General features: G+C 37.0%; 2 protein-coding genes across 2 annotated transcripts; one reads left to right on the plus strand and one right to left on the minus strand.

The window, feature by feature from the left end:
* Nucleotides 1-5421: 5421 nt before the first annotated feature.
* LOC126783259 (transmembrane emp24 domain-containing protein p24beta3-like) lies at nt 5422-6741 on the minus strand. Its single transcript, XM_050508697.1, has 4 exons — nt 6517-6741; nt 5859-6045; nt 5651-5758; nt 5422-5555 (listed from the first exon to the last, which is right to left on the minus strand). Exons 1-4 carry the CDS (start codon nt 6739-6741, stop codon nt 5422-5424), a joined length of 654 nt encoding a protein of 217 aa, XP_050364654.1.
* Nucleotides 6742-6957: 216 nt separating this feature from the next.
* On the plus strand, nt 6958-12375 carry LOC126783256 (lysine-specific demethylase JMJ31). Its single transcript, XM_050508695.1, has 15 exons — nt 6958-7055; nt 7158-7235; nt 7628-7711; nt 7814-7984; nt 8174-8242; nt 8344-8470; nt 8645-8717; nt 8882-8998; nt 9082-9201; nt 9320-9338; nt 10084-10168; nt 10325-10653; nt 11264-11379; nt 11481-11574; nt 12024-12375. Exons 1-15 carry the CDS (start codon nt 6966-6968, stop codon nt 12087-12089), a joined length of 1638 nt encoding a protein of 545 aa, XP_050364652.1. The 5' UTR covers nt 6958-6965; the 3' UTR covers nt 12090-12375.
* The last annotated feature ends 2324 nt before the right edge of the window (nt 12376-14699 follow it).

Raw genomic sequence — 14699 nt, forward strand, 5'->3', positions numbered from 1 at the left:
TCCGAGACTTGAAATATTAATGATCATGTGAATTCGTAAGAATTCTAATCATCATATTACGTCCAAGATGTCCGAGACGAGAATGCCAAAGCATATAAGAGTTTGAATCACAAAAGTGGTGTTCAACCACATATGATTCAAAAATTCGAATGGAAGTAAGATACAAACCATTCCTGAGACTCTTTATCTTCCCTAAGCTGCGACGCTAAACTGCTTTCTTAGAGGTAACACAAAGATATTTCTCTCAATTCTCAACACAAATATCAAGATGAAAATGTATCATTGGCATGTATGGCTTTTAAAACTTAGCAAGACACAAAGATATACAACACAATCTCCGCACGAGATCCGTAAAACAACTACATACATCGTAGAACAGTGTGGGTGGTTACGCAATTAGCAAGACACTCGATTTCACTACGGGACATGCTCAAAATAAATTAAAAGAGTTAACGACGCGGTGAACAACTCTAGACAATACGCCGTAGGATATTGTAAGAGGGGTGATTGAAACAAAGTGCAATCTCATCGAATGTATCACATGACAATCAAACTACATTATTCAACTTAAGAGTTGGAAAAACATGGTATTGTAGCAGTTGAATACCAAACAATTAGGATGGTAAAAATCATCCAATTGGTGCGGGTGGTCACCAATAATAATAAAATCGTTTGAGCTATGAAACGACTTGGAGAAAAACCGGAAAATTAACCCAAAAACCATGTCAAAATAACTCAAAACTGGGTGAAATTTAGACTGGGAAAACATGACAACAAAAACTGAGGGAAATATGCCGGAAAATGATGAGAAACGATGAAAAAATCGTCGAAAAACTCACCAGAAACCGGCGGCGACCGGAGCTGGCCGGTATGGAGGTCAGAGCTGTAGGTCTGACAGGGGACGCCGGCAGGAACCAGGTGGCGGCGCCAAAAACGCCGGAATGAGGCCAAAAAGCCGAAAAAGTTACTTTTGCCGGAACAATACCAGGTACGGCCGAGGCTAAAACAACGTCAATTTTTAACGTTCAAAGGTCCGTTTTCCAAATTTTAAGGTCCAAATTCACAATGTAGTACTATTGGAGTCCCATGTAACCCAAAAGCGGCCAATTTAAAAACCACGTGAGTTGTAAACGTTGACCATTCATGCTAAGTCAAGGCAAATAAAATTCGCACGAGATCATCTTGTAAACAAGGAATACGATAAATTTTATTGAATATGTCAATCTTTAATACAACACAACACAAGCTTCCAATTCAAATAGATGAGTTAAGCTAAAGTCGAGCAAGAAACATGCCAATGCCAATGTCATACTTGAAAAATAGTAAGTAGAAAGCATAGTCAAAAGAGATTGACTAATCAAAAGTCTGTAGCAACAAAAATCTTGCATATCGGATCGGGCGGAACCTTAGCCTGAGGCTAAAAAAAATTACTTTATGGAGAATGGAAGAATGATACGTTTCCATCTCAAATGTTCCCTCAATAGATATAGATATAGATGTCAAAAAAGACATGTGTTTCTTGGATGTGGAGTATGCATCAAGGTCAATTTTGGTAATACAACATCATAGACAGTTATTGAATCACTTTAAGTGTGTCCCATATAATTTGTTATTTTTGGGATCTTTTGTCGGCAAATAGTGTTGCTTCAGAGTAATAGATTTCAACTCAAATAAATGAGTACGTAGATATTGAGATTAACATTTATAGACATGAGTTTAAGAAAACTCAAACATTCAAATAACAGTTGCGATGGCGATGCATCCATATGAAACGAGGGTTGTATAGGTTTCGAGTAATCAAAACTATTCAAGTATGTAACTGGAATTAAAAGGGTTGTGATGTATATGATCACAAAATAATCGATGCATATCGGCGATTCTCATGATTGCACCCAAAACAGTAGTGCACACAGGCGACCACACGAAATCAATTTTTTCCATTTAAATAATAACGTGACTCTCCCATGACCGGCACACACAAAACGTTGACCAAGAAGGGAATCATATTCATCTTTTGTCTCATCAGCGTTATAAGAAAGGCCAAAAAAGAGACATGAAGAAGCTCCACGTCGTCGAGTACTCGGTTGGGAGAAGCTGTTGTCGCCGGTGCCGGTTGACCAATAAAGGTCGATGGAGGATGGGGTGCCCATAGCAAATTCCTGGGTGCCCACACTAACTTCGATTTCTGATTTTTTTTTTCTAACAACAATTTGTCGAGTTTTCTCTATTTTTCCAACGATGAGGTTTCCGGAAAAGAAAATCAGGACTAGGGTTTATCTTTTTTTTTTCTTGTGGTGGTCTCGTCGCTTAGACACTTAAGAAAAAAGTGCTGATAACGTGTTTGAGGAGGAACGAAACGAGAATAATAACAACGTAATAGAATAACGTAACAGTTTATTGATTGATAATTATGCCTATATATAGGCATTAAATAACCACAATCTTATATGATTTGGAGTCATAATCTATTACAGAGATGCGAATTTATTTTTTACAGGAAACCTAATAAGGCTAAGACATACACAATGGTAGAATAGTAATTATCCCGTAACATTTATATATTTATTTTGTCATTTACCTTACAGCTTATATGTTTTTTTTTGTGAGAAACTGATGACAAAAAGGTAAATTTGTTAGTTCGTAATTTGGTAGTACTCTCATGCTCACTTTATAGTAGTAGAGATTAGTTTTTCCCTTTGTACGTACATTACGAAAAGCATAAGCATTACTATAACTATTACGCACCCTCGATTTTTTTTGTTTTGATTACGCTTGAGTTATATCAAAGGCTACTAATTTAGCAAAATAGATAATATTCAATATAAAAACTAAAATAAAAAATAAACATGCAGCTCATCTAAACCTGTCAACTAGATATATTGCGTGTTTGATGAATTAGTTCGTCATTACGTATATTAGTTATTGATATGGTAACATAATATTTTTCATACAATTCGTCTAAATATATTGATACGTCGTATGTAACTAGATACACGTCACTCAAATTAGCGCTTAATAAAAAAAGTGTATAATTTCATAATTTAAATACGATTTGGTCTATCTGGTCTATTTACAACAGCCCTCATGTTTCTCATTGACTTTTCTTTCTTCAAAAGAATGCATGAATGCATTATGCATATATGAACGCACAATTAATCAGACAGTATATTAAGTTAGGTGAGATTGTGAGAATGAGTCTTCCTCTGAAACCCGAAAGCAATCTAATTAGGGATGGTCGCTAGTGGACAAAAATCTCAAAATTTCCAACCTCATTTCACCGCCCACATTGTCATTTAACAAATTCAATTGTTTTTTAAATGGGCCGTGAGGGCTAACGTCTCCGTCATTACTCATGTATCAGGGATAGAAAAAAAAGGGTCACGTCTCAACGTCACGCTCCAAAATTCTTTGGCTGTAGTCTCTTCCCGCCAATCCCGTGATTTTGACCCTTAGGTATGATCGACCTGGTGGGAGTTTTTTTTGTTTATTATTATTATTTTTTGATAAGAGAAATCATATACTTCTTCTAAAAATGGTTTAAAACTTAATAAAATAAAATAAAATTACACAAGACAAAAGAGAAAATTAATTAACCGAACAGAATTGGTCCACTATTTGTTTAAACAACAACCAAAACCAACAAGATAATTTAAATCATGCTCATATGAAATTCACTCAATTAATTCACCCGAGCTAGCTCGTTACATTAAAATTGGTTACTGAATGAACCACAATTGGATATTATATTAAAAAGAGTACATCAAGAACACCTTGGGTTGCATCAGAAAGTTTTCTTAATATGAAACCAAATGATTTGGAAAAGCCACACAATTAATCACCACGAAATCAATTTAGTTTCCTTCTTTAGATTTGAAGACTTCTTCCTTAGCACAACTGATATTGCACTGGATGGAGAGAGAGAGAAAGAAGAGGCGGTGTTGGACACGAAGACCAAAGACGACATGTAGCTAAAATTTGTGAGGATATTTTTAGAATTGCTCGAGCCGCACTAAGCCGGGATGTATGTTATATGAGAGGCACATCGCAAGGTTAAGCCGAAATTAACTGTGGAAGAGAAAGAGAAATTTGGGATGCATGTGGATTACGGCTCGGCTGAGCCGATACTATTCTTTAAGTGATGAACAGTAGATTGTGAAAATAGTATATAGAAAATGTCCACCGTTGGTTTTTGAGGAATGATGTCTCATATTTGATATTATTGATGTTGAATGATAATGACGAGTTTTCTGACATCGCTACGATGCCGCTCGATTTCGTTTGGATTTGTGTTGAACTACATTGACTATTGCTCGACGGTTGTGATGGTTTCTAAAGGTGGGCCGCCACCTTGGATTGTACGGGAAGCAAGTCTCTAATTCCTTTGCCCCAGCCCATGACTATTGACTTTTCGTTTTTCCATAAAACAATTTTGATGGCTTTGGAAGCCTTCTTATCAAACACTTCAAAATATTATCTTTTCTTTCGAGTGAGATTGAACGCTTCAAATTTGAATCCCCTCATATTCTCCCATGACCATTCTTTCTAATCTAAGTGAGACCACACTCCAAATTGTGGTGTTTGTTAAGTTACATCTCAAGAACTTTACCTGTCAAGGCTCTTGAATAAACAATCATTTTTGTCGTGCTACACAACTCTTACATTCTAGTAGAGCATTAGATATTGGCTGGTTGCTAAACAAATTAATGATCAGAACATGACCATAGATTTAGAGTTGCGCTTAAGTTTCCCGAAAGTGTTAGGGCCTCTCATTTGAGACGCTAATGTTCTCTAGAGAATGGAAGCAAGCAAGAAATAGCAGAATAAGAAAGTCAGATTCCACCAAATGCACGAAACAAGAGCCCCAAGACAACTTTGTTGAGAATCCATCAAATAAATAAATACGAGGCATCATTGTTCTTGTGCATACCTGCTTTCTTATAGTCAATATCGAAATGATAGCAAGTAGCAGGATAGCTACTCCGGCATGGCTATACATGAAGCTAGTACATTCATTTCATTCATAATCATATTGTAACATGCGAGTACTCTTTTCTCAAGCAGGCCTGGGTCGTATACCATTGTGTTCTTTTGGCCTTTCCTTCGTGTCATCTATAGAACTACTCGTACGTAGTTGGACTGTGACATACGCTTATATTTGTTCAAGTGTTTCTGAGGCAAGTGCTCGATGAATTATCTAAAAGGAAAAAGAATAGACTAAAGTAAAGATTACTCGACAAGAAAAATAAGTTGGATCGCAAACTACTTCTCGTAACTTATCCATAGTGACTACGAAATCTCGTTCTATGGCATATACGATTTTGGGTACAAAAATAAGTGGAAAAATAAGCAAGGTATGATCGAAAGGAAAGGATAGTGTAATACTAGAGATCGATGCCTTATTTGAGGAAAGGAAATGGAAGTTCAAACTCTGTTGTAGCCGATCGTTTTGCTGAACAGATTGCGGATGTACACCACTTGAAGAGCACTTGCAGCAGCAAAGAGAATGTACTCTGCTAGCGTAAAGTAGATAACTCGTTTCTTGGTGCTAACATTTGCTGCCAGAACACAAGCACGAAAGAAACTCTATGGTTATAAACTACGAACAGATGATAATCCGAATGAAGGTTTCTTATCAATGTGGCGAACTTACTGTATCGATGCCTCGCATCGCGAGCTTTGAGGAACTTCTGCTCTGCTGTGATAGACTCCAATGCCTCCCTCAGCTCGGCGATCTTAATGTTTAGAGGATCCATATGTTCTGCACCACCAAAAATACATAGAAGCTCATGAGATCATGCTTAAAAGCCAGAGAACTTGAGCTAGCTAGGTTCGTTGATGTCGAGTGTTGAAGTTACTACCATCTTGGGCCAAGTCATGCTCATTTGGGATGTGACCAACATGTATGTAGAAAGATACCGTCTCTGGAGATGAAGATGGATTGCGGAAACAGAACTTGTAGATTCCGGCTTGCGGCGCCTTGAGTTCAAACCTATCCCCCGATGTTCCTTTCAGAGAAAATACTGTGCTGCCTCCCGGAGATATCACCTGTGAAACCATTTGAAAAATTAACTGTCAAATGGATTCCATGGCACAAAACTCTAAATCAGCAATATAGGATGTTTCATCAGAATTGGTGATCTCTTGCAATAAGAGGATACGGTAGCACATTCTTATCCGATGTGTCATTCTAATTGTTATGCATGAACACGAACAAAACTCTAAATCAGCAAAATATAGGATGTTTCATCAAAATTCTAATGTAATGTTACAAGCACTCAAACTTGTCAAACTGTTAGATAACATGAACATGATGTAGTTCGACATGTAGTGTTATCAAACATGCAAAGAACAGATCGGATCATGATTCAACTAGACTATGAATGGTTATTCAAATAATGTAGCACGATCCAAGATGCGTGACACCTACTCGACTCATGTAATAACATGCAATTTCTACAAGGAAACTAGAGAAATGCAACTTTCAACAATCACATAGACACAAGGGAAAAAGCTTACAGAGAATTCGATACCGGGATGATCATGGCTCCAGAAGATATCATGATCAATGGCAACAAAATTCCCAGAAATAATGTCTCCCTCATACAAAACCTGCTCCGAGACGCATTCCATTTCAGTCACAGTGATCGAAAGAGCAGCTACATTCCTATTCCCAATCAGCCACAACACGAAACTGCACGCTACGTAAAATCTAGCACACTCAAATCTCTTCCTCGTCTCCATTTTGATCCTAAATTTCCAACACAGACACACAGGACTTAGACTTTTTCCTTGAAATGGGATAGAAATTAGGCTCGAGCTTCGGTTAAGCCGTTACGAAATTTCGGTTGGTTCCCTCCAAGACTCTGGAATACTGGGCCATAAAATTGGGCCTCGTTTTTCTTGGGCTTTACTAAAAATCGAGATATATATCTTTCTGCAGTGAAACTGTGAAGCACAGAAAAACAATGGAGGAGGCTCTGCGAATTCGGAGAGAGGAGGAAGTTCCTTCGGCCAAAGACTTCACCGCACGGATTGAATCCAGGAATATTCCGGCAGTAAGTTTTCTTATTCCCTCACGTAATCTACTATCTTCTTCACAAGCATTTCTTACTCTCAAGATTCTGATTTTTTTTTATTTTTTTTTTCTGGTTTTGAAGGTTATCAATGGCTGCGTTAAAGATTGGGAAGCTGTATCGAAATGGAATCCATCGAATGGAGGCCTTGACTATTTGCAGGTTTCTTTTTCTTCTCTTCGTTGCTTTCGATGAAAGAATCGTAGACTGTGAATTTAGTAGAGAATTGAGTGATTAAAACTCATTTCAAGACCTAGATGGATTCAATTTCTAGTTTTATTGAGATTATTGTTGAATTCTTGCTTAGTGAAGTTCATGCTGGAATTAAGTAGTGAAGACGAATTCATAGTGCTTGGAATATTTGAATTTAGTTGCATATGTGCAAGCAAACCTTGGTGCAGTAATCCGTTTCGATTCGCCGAAATTAGTCTTGAACTCTTGAAGGAGTTACCTGCTAGTATTTTAGGTTTGTAGTTATGAGTTTGCTACATATTTTTGTGGAGCTTTTACTTTAACCATACTGAAGATTATGTTTGATGCCACATGATGATTAGGAACGAGTTGGATTGTGTGTTGTGGAGGCTATGTTGTCTGGTTTCGCACCTGTATTCTATGGAGATCTTAGAAGTCATGAAAGGGTAATTAGTAAGATTTTTCATTATGGTCTAGAGCATTCATTTTCCTTCCGAACTTCTCTTTAGGAGGTCTAACTGGTTTACTATGCTTTTTTTTTTTTGTAGGTACCGCTGCCATTTTCTGTCTTCATTCGTCTATGTAAGCAACGCATGCATCATGCAGAGGATGGTTCTGGTGGTTGTTTTGAATCGGAACGAACTGGGCAGCTAGGGCCTGAACCTGAGCATGACTGTAAGCCCTATGAGGATGCCCCTCAACAAATCTATTTAGCACAGGTTTCACATTAAAGAGTTTTAGATGATGGATATCCTACTGTACAAATAAAATCTGTTATTTGTTTCATTAAAATTGGTGATGCGAATGTTTATACATTGCATTCAGGATTATGCAGGATACAGTTTACTTTGTCCTTAGAGTTATCATGTTGCAACATTGAGAAGTGCTTTACATTATGCATGAATCAGGTACCCATAATCAGTAATGAAAATGAAGAGAGTGCTCAGCTGGAAACTTTGAGGGAAGATATTCAAATGGTTTGTGAATTCTTGCACCAGTCCTTGTCTATTCGACAGTCCACTAAATGAGTCCCTTTCCTAATTGTTGATTACATATGGCTACTTGTTGTTTTCTGCAGCCTTCATTTTTGCAGGATAAATCACTAATTTCCATCAACCTCTGGATGAATAACTCTCAAGCTAGATCAAGCACTCACTATGATCCACACCATAACCTTCTCTGCGTAGTTTCTGGCTGTAAACAAGGTCATATATTTTTTCTGGCCTTCTAAATTTATTCAACTGTTTCCAACTTCATATATTGAATGTGTTTATATAAATAATAAAGGAGTTTGGTCAATTCAAATTCCCCATTGCATTCAACTTTTGTCTATTTAGAGTTTGTTTTTTTTCCCTAAACCAAACTTGTATGTTCCACAGTGATTTTATGGCCTCCGTCCGCAACTCCTGTGTTATATCCTATGCCAATATATGGGGAGGCATCAAATCATAGGTACAGTACCTTTTGTAGTGATAATTTAAATTCAAAATAAATCTCTCCTGTTTTCTCTACTTGATATAGAAAATATATGCTCCTAGTCTAATCTCTCTCTCTCTCTCTGTTGTGTGTGTGTGTTTCTACTTGCTTTCGATATGGTCTCTCAACAATTTTGGCAGTTCTGTTCCTTTAGAGAACCTTGACTTTTCAAAGTATCCAAGAGCAGAATGTTCAATGGAGTATTCACAGAAGGTTATTCTTCATGTGGGGGATGCACTATTTATTCCTGAAGGCTGGCAAGTTTGACAATCTCACCCTCCCTCCCTTTGTTTTGAATATGTTGCAACCATCCCTTCCTAACTAGTCTTGTTCTCTATAGGTTCCACCAGGTGGATAGTGATGATCTGACAATTGCTGTCAACTTTTGGTGGCAGTCAAAGATAATGTCATGCATGTCAGAACACATGGATGCATATTATTTACGCATACTGTTACGAAGGTACGTGTGGATTTGGTTGAATTTATGTTCTATTTAGTCAGAAGAGTATTTCCAAAATAGCTGACTGGAATCTGTTTAACTTTCATGCCTCTCTTACGCATCATATCAATATTGAAAGAATGACAGTTCGAGAAATGGTATATCTCTCTCTCTCTCTCTCTCTCTCTCACACACACACACACACACACACACACACCCTTCTGACGTCTGGTGTGTGTTTATTCAAATCTTTGGCAAAGCCAATTCTTATATTTATCATTTGAGCTGAAGTTGGACTAATCTGACTAGTTCTTACACATTGACCTTTACTTTTCCTTATGAGTTATCAAGTATAATATGGCTAAATATATGGAAGAACAAAAAAAAAAACACTTAAATCCAAAATTGCTATTGACTCTTTTTTTTATTTTTTTATTTTGTATCAACAAGTCTCTGTTATGTAACCATTATGTTAGAAAATTGATAGGGCTAATAGTTCGTTTGAAAGTTGATATTACTGTAGATAGTCATTGATTGTATACACAACCAATGGGTTTTATCTCTTTAGCATGGTAGAATATGCTATAAGTAAATCAGAATAACTGTGGTAGTTAAGAGAACCAATATATAAGATAGATGGCTTGTATGCTTTGTAGAGAACCAATACATAACATATGGCTTTTGTACTCTTTTCAATTTGTTAAGCGGGAAAACTAGAAACTGTGGTCTTCAATCATGGTTAAAGTCAGTCTCCCTCCATTAGACAGATATACTTGGTTACTTTGATGAGATCTTGGAAGTTGGTATGGGGTTGATATCAATTCTGCGCATGTCTGTTATTATTATTAATTGAACCAGAAGTGAGCACTACAAGTTATATCTAATTTCTAAGATTTGGGACAGAACAAAGTGCTACCTAAAGCTTCTTCAGTGGAAATGCCGAGCACAAAGAAGCTTGCGCGCAAGTTGCTTGATAACGAACAATTAGGTCAGTTTCTATAAGTTGTCTGACAGATCATCTTACATTAAATTTACTTAATATTTTTTTTATCCACTGGAGTAATGAAAAGCAAATTGGAAGTGCATGTTTATGCCAGCGGCATTTCTCTTTTTTTCTGATGACCATGATTTGATGCGTTACCAGATCACAATGACAAAAATTTGGATCAGGCAAGTGAGAGGAAGGATCTTGAAGGAAATGAGCTAAAGCAAGAAAATACCTTGCATAAATTGGAACCAGTTGCCGCCCATGCTCTTCATGAACTTATTTCTTTAGTTCACAGTCATGTCAATCCTGCAGACCAAAGACAATCGGAGCAATCCACTTCAGCAGCTGATTCTGCAATCAGTATGAAGGACAAGGGTAACAAAGTTTCGGGATTGGATGCATTTAGGTTGGAAGATGACCCTGTGGCTAACATTATCTGGACTCTTCCGCCATGCACCCTTCAATGTGTACTTCTTACCCTGGTGGTAAGTTTGTAGAGTTTACTTTTGTTGCTAAGCTTACACTTGTAATTTGTAATGGGTAGCTGGATATTGCATGAGCTCTGGGTTGAACTCATTGTTCAAGGTGGCTTTGAATTGAATTATCTGTTCCATGTAATATTTGGTGTGTCAAATTAGGAAGAATTGAAACCAAAAGCAGGTCTTATTTCTTGAGAATCAGGACAGCTTTGTTATCCCTACAGAAATTTTATGCGCGTGTCTGCAGGCAATATGTTCTGCCTACTGTTCTGAATGCCCACACTTAGCAAGTACATATGCTTTAAAGATTAGATTCAAGCTTTGTAGAGGCTTGACCTCTTTTTTTTTTCTTTTCCTTTGCTCATTTATTACTTTTTCTTTGGGGTGTGCAAGATGGGTGGACCATTATTATTTGTCTGAAAAATAAATAAATGTGTTTGTGTGAGCCTTTGGGTTAACAGGGCAATTTTTTAAATGTCTTACATCTAGTTTGTAGGTAATCTGGTAATGCTAGCTGTTGCCTGTTACATAGCACATCATCATGTTGTATTCGTAGCAACATCAATTCTAGTTCAATGCATTTTTAGCCTGTAACTATTTGTGCTATCTTGCGTAGAAACATTTCCCTAGAACTTTGGAGGCTCTAATACTACACATGCTTACACCAGTTGGAGCAGAAGTTCTTACACGTAAATTTGAAGAAATGGATGAACTGAACACCATGCAAGATCGGTATATGTTATGGATTTTTTTTTGTCCTTATGTTTTTCATCAGTTGTTAAAAAGGTAAAAACATATATGCTCCAATGCAATCTGCTTTTTTGTCATTGCAGGAACAGATTCTACCAGGTTTTCTATGAATCATTCAACGACCAGTTTGCTGCAATGGATGCAATTTTGAATGGAAAGGAATTATTTGCCCTTCAGGTAATACTGTAATCTTTTTAAACCATGTCTTTCAGCACTGATGATAACAACATATTGTCCTTTGATCAAAACTTGAAGTACATAATGCAAAAGGAGATTTGTATCATACTGTCTTCCTGTTTGTATGCTAGTCTAAGAGTAAATTGGAACTTTTCTTTTCTTTTCCTTTCCTTTCCTTTGTTTTTTTTTTCTGAGAAGAGAGTAAATTGGATAGCCAGTGATTGAAGAGGGAGGAGATTAGGTTTTCCATATCACAACCATCTCTGACAGAACAAAAAATGATTATTAGCTTAAAAGACTGAAACTTAGAAAGTTTATGTTTCAATAATGCAGTGTAATATATAATCCTGAAATGGTGAACTGCTTGTAGTTAAATAGAATCTCTAGTGTTACATTGATGTTCATAAACAGTAGACTGATGTAAGCTCATACAATATTCTTTGTTGCAGGTGTACAAGAATGTGTTAGATAAGAACATAGGAGTAGATTGGGGTGGGCCAAAACCAGGTGTGTGATGAAATGCTGTATTGACACAGTTCTTAAAGATTTTGGTCCCCTCTAGTTATCTTGAGGGAGCTAATCGATGCAAATTCATTGCAGAAACTTTCTTTTCTTTGAACTCAATCAACTTTACATACTTTCCATCCCCAGGCTCTCACAACATGGGTGTATCATTGAGTTTGTGCATTCTATGTTATTTCATCTGACGCTGCAACTTTAGGTTTTCTGATATTGTGATGTTAATTTGTGTTTTGCATAATTTGAGATCTCACGTGGTCTGGCAGATGGCTAAAATTGTTACTGAAAAGATGAAAATAAGTACCTTTTTTTTTTAGCAAACATTGGTTTTCATGAATTGGTTGAATTCTTGAATTGAAGGGAGGGGGTCAAGTAACGCTAAGTTTAGGACCACAAGCGTGCTGGGAGCAAACGGGCCATTTAAAGTAATGAGAAGAACATATAGAGAAGCCAGCTGAAGAGTGAAGACTGAAGTTGTTATGTATGCAACTAAGATATGCTCCTTCTTAAACACGTCAGTTGGAGTGTTGTTCATGCTCAAATGTGTTTAGTTGCAATCTATGTTGTGGGATTTACAAGAACTACAACATGGCCGGTTTTCATGATTGACAGGGGTAGTTTTTTTTTTTAATAATCAAAAGGGGTAGTCATTTCACTTTCGAGGGGAGAGCCGAGGGATGTAGTAGCTAGGAAGGAAACTTGAACCAAATATTAGGGTAAACACCAACAACCTTTCACATCGACTAATGTATGCATGTCATATTGTCACAGTCTATAAGAATACCATTTGTAGAGCGATCATGGACGCTAAATGTTAAGAAAGCAAGAGATTGTTTGCGTGTACAATAACTGAATATGGCAGATGCTAACATCAAATATCTTGGAAAAATGAATCATTTTGATTATGAAGTTGCAATTTCAAAATTGGAAGGTCGTTATTACTCGATTTTTGCATCATAATGTATTGATTTTCTGCATTCGTATGGAATTTGCAGCGGAAGGAGAAAGGGTAGCACAGTCGAAACTAAGAAGGCAAGGAAAAGGGGTTGGTACTTGGTACATAATCATTAGGTTTTGAAGGACAAAATTTAGAAAGAGGGAAAAGGAGGTTCTGTAGAGAGGAGGGTGAGATTCCCCAGTGGAAGATGACAAATGCAAGTAGGCTATGAAAGCAAGGAAAGAAAGAGAATGGAATAGAAGGGATGCTTTTTATTTGTCTGGCTGTGCTGCAGAGGGGGATAGAAAGATGCAAAATCCCTTTTTACCAGGCAAATGGCATATAGTGTACCTTAACCCTGCAACTTATATATAAAACTTTCTAAAAGCTAGCTTGGATATACCATAACCACCCAACCTTAGCTCCTTTCAATAATCCCCAGGCTCTTTTTTCTAGTGGATATACTATGGTGTAGCATCAAGGATCCTACTCATTCTTTCTTTTGATTAATTTGGTCAGACATGATTAAGAGTCTCAGATCTTGTTTACTTGGGACCCTTTCTATCTAATAATGTCTGCCAATATTTGGTTCATAAGCCCAAGTCCTATATTGTTCACTTTCAATTACTTAGATTAATTCATCTATTGTTCATTTTTTTATATGGAGAAATTATTATATATACCCGCCGCATATCTCACTCTTATTCTTCCTTGTCTCGCAAATCACCTTGTGGGAAATGAAACTCTCGAGTCTCGATCAACAAAACAATCTCACAAGAAAAAATAAGAACATATGAAATCAATCCGTTTTGTATAAATATGGAATATCCAATTAGATTAGCATCGAGATAGATAAGCTTAGTGCATGTTTATGCAATCTTTGTCATTAGGTATACAATGATAGATCATAAAGAGCTAGCTGGGCCATGCAAAACAACATCGTTTCAATTATGGGAGGGTTATTGTAGGGTGAAGCTGCCAATGCCAAAGGGAGAAAAGGCTGTGCTGTGGGGATTTTTCTGCACAGAAATTGATAAAGAGAAACTCCATCAACGAAGAAAAGGAAGAAGACAGATTGAACGAAGGAATGTAGTATTTCAAAGTTTGTATCGAGCTATGGCATCTTTCTCATCACCGTTGACATTCATCAAACCTTTCATTTCATGCATCCTTGTGCTGCTAATTGTCTCTTTTCTTTTCCTCTTTATTAGAGCTAGGTTTAGTACCAGTGTACCACTATCGATCTCTATCTATATGTTCTAAATTTGCATGTCCCGGACCACCACCACACCGAGCACAAATTCACACATAAACCCATCGACTTAGTTGGCAAACCTTTCTACTCACGCTTGCAAATATAGCAGGTTTCAGTCTCCCCGCCCTATATAGATAGCTACTACTGTTTTTCTTTACAAAAGGGCCGTTGTCTCTTTAATTTTCCATTTTTATTACTACGCCACAAGAAAGCCATCTAATTAGAAGAAGGCAAATTCCTAAGGGTGTACTAGATTCGTAGGGGTTCTCTTCATAACATTTTGGATATTGGAAAATTCCTAAGCCTTCAAGGGATCGATTTACTTATATATATATTTATGATTTGCATAATTCTCTTTTATTGTGGCATTTCGGTGCCCTACAGGTTACATGATTCTTACATGTCCACACCCTT

The sequence above is a fragment of the Argentina anserina genome, chromosome 2 (genome assembly GCF_933775445.1).
Source record: "Argentina anserina chromosome 2, drPotAnse1.1, whole genome shotgun sequence".
Lineage (NCBI taxonomy): Eukaryota > Viridiplantae > Streptophyta > Magnoliopsida > Rosales > Rosaceae > Argentina > Argentina anserina.

What these genes read in the sequence shown, in the direction of transcription:
- LOC126783259 (XM_050508697.1), bottom strand. Translation starts at nt 6,741, where the DNA reads ATGGAGACGAGGAAGAGATTTGAGTGTGCTAGATTTTACGTAGCGTGC. An exon ending in ATCCCGGTATCGAATTCTCT is followed by an intron (nt 6,046 to 6,516) that starts GTAAGCTTTTTC and finishes ATGGTTTCACAG; the next exon opens with GTGATATCTCCGGGAGGCAG. An exon ending in GCATGACTTGGCCCAAGATG is followed by an intron (nt 5,759 to 5,858) that starts GTAGTAACTTCA and finishes TTGGTGGTGCAG; the next exon opens with AACATATGGATCCTCTAAAC.
- LOC126783256 (XM_050508695.1), top strand. Translation starts at nt 6,966, where the DNA reads ATGGAGGAGGCTCTGCGAATTCGGAGAGAGGAGGAAGTTCCTTCGGCC. An exon ending in GAGGCCTTGACTATTTGCAG is followed by an intron (nt 7,236 to 7,627) that starts GTTTCTTTTTCT and finishes CATGATGATTAG; the next exon opens with GAACGAGTTGGATTGTGTGT. An exon ending in TGAGGGAAGATATTCAAATG is followed by an intron (nt 8,243 to 8,343) that starts GTTTGTGAATTC and finishes TGTTTTCTGCAG; the next exon opens with CCTTCATTTTTGCAGGATAA.